General features: G+C 37.1%; 1 protein-coding gene across 1 annotated transcript; it reads right to left on the reverse strand.

Annotated features, from left to right (window-relative positions):
* Positions 1-5040: 5040 nt before the first annotated feature.
* On the reverse strand, positions 5041-6419 carry LOC100673444 (olfactory receptor 10AG1-like). The gene has a single exon (XM_003422958.3). It carries the CDS (start codon positions 5920-5922, stop codon positions 5041-5043), a length of 882 nt encoding a protein of 293 aa, XP_003423006.2. The 5' UTR covers positions 5923-6419.
* Positions 6420-7018: the final 599 nt, after the last annotated feature.

Here is a 7018-nt window from a genome sequence, read left to right on the forward strand (position 1 = left end):
TGCATCCTGATTGTATGTTTGATCAATTTCAGACAGCAGAAGTTGTTAAAAATCTTCAGTTTCTTCATCCTTGGCCTTAGTAGTGTTTGGTGCATGAACTTGAAGTGTTTTATTAACTGGTCTTTGTAGGTGTGTGGATATTATCTTACTGTGCGTGGACATCTATCCTATTGTACTTCAGAATAGATCTTGAAATGTTCTTTTGGAGAATGAATGCAATGCCACTCCTCTTGAAATTTTCATTCCCAACATAGTAGACCATATGATTGTGCAATTCGAAGTGGCCAGTAGCAGTTCCATTTCAGCTCTCTAATGCCTAGGATATTGTTGTTTATGCATTCCATTTCATTTGTAATGATTTCCAATTTTCATAGATTCATACTTCACACATTCTGCATTCCAGTTATTAATGGATGTTTGCAGCTGTTTCTTCTCATTTTCAGCCATGCCACATCACCACATCTTTTCACTATATCTATTCAATCTGTAGTCTGAGCAAAAAGAATATTTCAAGATCTATCCTGAAATAGAACGCTGTCAGTGATGGGATAATATCCATATGCCTACAAGGAAGACCAGTTACTATGACTATTTTTCAAATTTATGCACCAACCACTAGGGCCAAAGATGAAGAAATAGAAGATTTTTATCAGCTGCTGAAGCCTGAAATTGATCGAACATGTAATCAAGATGCATTGATAATTACTAGTGATTGGAATGCGAAAGTTGGAAACAAAGAAGAAGGATCAGTCGTTGGAAAATATGGCCTTGGTGATAGAAACAATGCCGGAGATTGAATGATAGGATTTTGCAAGACCAGTGACTTCTTCATTGGAAGTACCTTCTTTCGCCAACATAAACGGCGACTATACACATGGACCTCGCCAGATAGAACACACAGAAATCAAATTGACTACATCTGTGGAAAGAGACGATGGAGAAGCTCAATATCATCAGTCAGAACAAGCCCACGAGCCCACTGTGAAACAGACCATCAATTGCTCATATGCAAGTTCAGGCTGAAACTGAAGAATATCAGAGCAAGTCCACAAGAGCCAAAACATGACATACATACATAAAAAAAAAAATTTTTTTTACATTTACTGTATATTGATGCATATGTATGTACATACATATGCATCAATATACAGTAAATGTGTATCTTGATATTGGGGCCTTCAAAGTGTCATCTTTCTTTCTCATCATCTTAAAGAGTTCTTTTGCAGCAGATTTGCCCATTGCACTATATCATTTGATTTCTTGACTGCTGATTCTATGCGTGTTGATTGTGGGCCCAAGTAAAATGAAATCCTTGACGAGTTCAGTCTTTCTGTTTATCATGATGGTGCTTATTGGTCCAGTTGTGAGGATTTTGATTTCTTTATGTTGATGTGCAATCCACACTGAAAGATGTAATTTTTGATGTTCATCAGTAAGTGCTTCAAGTCCTCTTCACCTTCAGGAAGCAAGGTAGTGTCATCTGCATAATGCAGGTTGTTTATGAGTCTTTCTCCAATCTCGATGCCCCATTCTTCTCCATATAGTCCAGCTTTCAGATTATTTGCTCAGTATGCAGATTGAATAAGTATGGTGAAATAATACAACCCTGACATATACCTTTTCTGACTTTAAATCATGCAGTATCCCATTGTTCTCTTTGAACCATAGCAGCATTGTGGTATCTAAACAGTTTTCTCATAAGCACCACTAAGTACTCTGGAATTCCCATTTTTCACAGTACATACAACCAAACCCAGTGCTGTCGAGTCAATTCCAACTCATAGCGACCCTATAGGACAGAGTAGAACTGCCCCATAGAGTTTCCAAGGAGCGCCTGGCAGATTTGAACTGCCAACCCTTTGGGTAGCAGCAGTAGCACTTAACCACTATGTCACCAGGGTTTCCATCACAGTACATATGCATATATATATATATGCATATATACATATAAACATATATATACACACATGTATATATATATGTGTGTGTGTATATATGTATATATACCAAAACCAAACCCATAGCCAGTGAGTCTGTTCCAACTCATAGAGACCATATAGAACAAAGTAGAATTGCCCCATAGGGTTTCCAAGGCTGTAAATCTTTACAGATTGCCACATCAGTCTCCTGCAGAGTGACTGTTGATCATTTTTTGTTATCTGCAGAGTCCTTTAACTACAGTACTACCAGGGCAAATAGATAGATAGATACTTAGTTAGACAGATACACATATGTACACAAACATACGTATATAATAAATATATACAATTACCATTTTTAATAAATAATACAAAGTGTATATATACTAGTTGACCCTCTGTATCTGTGAATTCTGCATCCACGGATTCAACCATCTGAGATTAAATGCACTCAGAAAAGAGAGAGAGAAAAAAAAATTTCCAGAAAGCAAAATTTGAATTTGCCACACTCAGAGCACCATGCTAAATTCATGCAAATGAATTTATATGTAGGCATTCCCTGACATAGCCTCTCAGAATTTCACAGATTCTCAGTCTCTCTCTCCAGGACTCATTGTTTGAGCATTGTTTGCCCCTTGTCTTGGCATTAATCCCTAAACAATACAGTACTGTATACCAACTATTTACATTGAAGTCACATTGTATTAGGTATTATAGGTAATCTAGAGATGGCTTAAAGTATATTGGAGGATATGTATATGTTATATGAAAAACTATGCCATTTTATAAAATGGATTTGAGCATCTTCAGATTTTGGTATCAGCAAGGGGCCTGAAAAAAATCTACCTCTGATACCAAGGGACGAATGCAGTTCAAATCTGCCAGGTGCTCCTTGGAAACTCTATGGAGCAGTTCTACTCTGTCCCATACGGTCGCTATGAGTTGGAATCGACTCGACAGCACTGGGTTTGGTTTATATGTATATATATACATACACACACACACACACACACACACGTATATATGTATATAGAATATCAAATACCATCACAGAATGCAGTAGACATCTACTTAATATGCTTCCATCTCATCTGATTCTTTTTTCAAGGCTGGGTTTACAGTCTTAAGTGATTTAAAGACTTGAAAGATTCATTAGCACACCCACCAACCTCTACACTGTTTTTCTTTGGTATTTGCATTTTTAATTATTCCTTAATTGTTTTCTAGTAAAACAAATAAACCAACCAACAAACAAAAAACAATAAACCAAACCGCTTGTCTTTGAATCGATTCCTGCTCATAGTAACCCTATAGGCAACAGCAGAACTATCTCAAGTAGTGGCTGGTAGATTCTACCAGCCAAAGTGTTCTCTACAGAAAATGTAAAGCACTTTCATGGATTCCCACAGTACTTTGGATAATTCAGATTTCTTACCAGGGGTTGAAAACTGCTATATAACTTTTTTTTTTATATAACTTAGCTGCTACCTTTATTTCTATGTTCATCTGCTAACACATTTTTTTCTCCAGACAATTTGTTCTTTAGGACTCTAAGAATGTAAAACTTAACACTCGTCCTTTGCTTTTGCATCTGCTTAAAATGTCCTTTAGTTACTTCTTCTAACTATTTAGGACTCAGTTCAAATGTTACTTCTTCAGAGAGGCTTTTCCAGGTTTATCATAGAGACTACATTATTATTGTTATTGTGCCAGGACTACACTGAATCCATGCAAATGAAATGATGTGTAGGCATACCCAGCTAGCTGTAGCCTTCCACCACGTCACAGATCCTCAGTCTCTCTCTTCAGCACTTGTTGTTTGAGCATCGTTCACCTCGTGTCTTGTCACTATTCCCTAAACAACACTGTATAACAAATATTTACATAGCATTTGCATTGTATTAGGCATTATAAGTAATCTAGAAATGATTTAAAGTATATGGAAGTTTCTGCATAGGTTATATGCAAATATTGTGTCATTTTATATAACGGGCTTGAGCATCCATGGATTTTGCTATTTGTGGGAGCCCTGTAACCAACCCCCATGGATACTTAAGGAACACTTTATAGTTTTAATTAGTACATATTTCAAACCTAGTTTTTAAAATGGGTGTCACAACTGCATGGACACTCGTGGAAATGAATAAGTTTTATGCTAAGTGATATAACATTATACATTACAATTCACTAAAATAAATCAGCCTGAGCAAAAATTCTTGTTGAGGGAGGACATTGCACAATGAAATTATAGAATTACTAATATAATGATTTGGTTTTGGGTTTTTTAATATATACACTACTTATATAATTTGAGTAGAAAGTTCTGACAACATTACGAGAGATTTTTAACTTGGAAATGATTGTTTGGAAAGACAAGGAGCCTTAGTAATCTAGTGCTGCTATAACAGAAATACCCCAAGTATGTAGCTTAACAAAGAGAAATTTGTTCTCTCACAGTCAAGGAGGCTAGAACTCCAAATTCAGAGATGCAGCTCCAGGGGAAGCTTTCCCTCTCTGCTGTCTCTGGGGTAAAGTCCTTGTCATCAATTTTCCCCTGGTCCAGAAGCTTCTCAGTGCAGGGACCCCAGGTCCAAAACACGTGTTCCCTTCCTCATTCTTCAATGTTGGTGGTAGGAAGTCCTCTGTCTCTATGCTAGCTTCTCTTATTTCAAAAGAGATTGACTCAAGGTATAACCTAATGTTGTAGATTGAGCCCTGCCGCATTAACATTACTACCTCTAATCCTGCCTTGTTAACATCATAGAAGTAGAAATCCTACACAGGATTTCAACACAGGAAAATCACCAAAACAAACAAATTGCCTTCTAGAAGTTTCCAACTCATAAAACAAAGTGGTGGACTATGACACAACACAACACTGAGAATCATAGCCTAGCTAAGTTGACATACATATTTTGGGTATGTCACACAACTCAATCCATAACACAAGATATGTCAAAAGTATAAAAAAAAAAAATTTTTTTTCTTTTTTTACATTTGTTCAAATTTAATTAAAAATACATAAGAAAGCAATCCTTATACATTTAACTCATTCTTTAATGAAATGAATTACTTACATAGCAATTTTCTCAGTGCCATTATGACATCCTTGTTCCTTAGACTATATATCATGGTTAGGAGTCAGGGTAGTGTAGAAAAGAGAAAGCATTTTGTCAATTCCCTCTGAGTGTCTAGTGTTGGGCCTTAAGTAGGCAATAATGCCAGATCCAAAGAATAACACCACAACCATAAGATGAGATGAACAGGTGGAGAAGGCTTTGGCTTGACTTGTGGCTGATGGCAACTTCAGGATGACGGAGATGATTTTACTGTAGGAGCCCAGTATCAACAGAAATGGAACCATGACAAATAACACAGCAACTATGTACACCAACATCTCATTTACAAAGGTATCCCCACAAGCCAGCTTGAGTATTGGGGGAATGTCACAGAAGAAGTGGTTGATTAATTTAGATCCACAAAATGGAAGAGAGAAAATCTGATATGTATGCCCGATAGTGAGAGGGATTCCAATGGTCCAGGAGCCAGTCACCAACTGGATACAGACCCTGTGGTTCATGACTAGAGGATAGTGCAGAGGGTTGCAAATGGCCACATAGTGGTCATAGGCCATCACTGCCAGAAGCAAACATTCTATGCCTCCGAACAGAAGGAAAAAGCTCATCTGTGTAGCACAGGCAACTAAAGAAATTCTTCTTCTCTGAGTCCCAATATTAATTAGCATTCTAGGGAGAGTAGTTGATACATAGCAGATTTCCGAGAAGGAAAAGTTTGCCAGGAAAAAATACATAGGGCTCTGGAGAGCAGAATCCATTTTTGTTATCAGAAATATGGTGCCATTGCTCATCAGGATGATGATATAAATGATTAAAAACAATCCAAAAAGAAGCCACTGAATATGGGGCATGTCAGCAAAGCCCAAGAGAACAAATTCAATGATTTCAGTTAGATTGTCTTGTGGTGGTTTTTCTTGATGATTCATCTGTAGAAAAGGTAAATTTACATGGGTATTTCCTTTGCCTACCTGTATCCCTTTGCCTCTTCTCTAAGGTATAATGAGGTGTCTGGGTTGGATTTTATGATCACTGCAATGGTTTTCACTTTAAGAATGATACTATTTATGTATGTCCCACGTCCTCCTATTAAATCACAATAAACAGTCCCCTTACATTTATTTTAAGATCATTTCCTTATACTTTGGAAATACAGCCCAGGATAGATCAAGCTATACCTGACTCAGCACAGGCACTGGAGCAATTGGCAACTGCTGAAGATGGACCCTCAGCTTTGCCATCTAACCTCACTTTAAATTAATTACACATCTTGACAGTCCTATTGTACTTCTCCATGCATTTTCTCAGTCAAGCTTCTCAAACACTATGTCATAAGCTGACTTGTAACATACATTTTCAACTGCCTGTTTCAACATTCCCTTCTCCCATCCCTTGATGATTTTAAGCATATACCCATACCATTGCCATTGAGTCAATTCTGCCTCCCAGCTACTCTATAGGGAAAAGTGGAATTACCACATAGGGTTTCCAAGGAGCCACTGGTAGTCTTAAACTATCAATCTTTTGGTTAGCAGCTGGACACTTAACTACTGTGCCACCAAGTCACCTTTAAGCATATAAGTTCTTATAATACAGTTCACATTAGGTAGTTTAGAAAGAAAAGTGTGAGAGTATTTCATTTTGCACAGGGGAATAAAACAATTATCTTTCAGTAGGATGTTAAGTGGGCAAGATAAGAGGATTTTATTCAGGGAAATTGTCCAGGAACATTGATTCAGATACTAATGATAAAAGCGGTCTCCCTGGAAAAGCAGCGGTAGTAGGAGGATATTCGTTACCTGTGTTATATGTGGGACAGTAGGAGGAATGATATTGGCTGTTGTTATACCCATTGTGGTCTGTGAACCCAAGATTATGTTTGTTGCTTCTCAAAAAACAATTTAGATAACTGTTTCTAAACTCACTTTTCTTTACATGTAAAGATACTGAGACTCACTAAGTGTGGATAACTTGACCAATTGCATGTAGATTTTGTGACTCCAAATCAGCATCTTTTTTTTAAAA

The sequence above is a fragment of the Loxodonta africana genome, chromosome 7 (genome assembly GCF_030014295.1).
Source record: "Loxodonta africana isolate mLoxAfr1 chromosome 7, mLoxAfr1.hap2, whole genome shotgun sequence".
In the NCBI taxonomy this organism is placed as follows: Eukaryota; Metazoa; Chordata; class Mammalia; order Proboscidea; family Elephantidae; genus Loxodonta; species Loxodonta africana.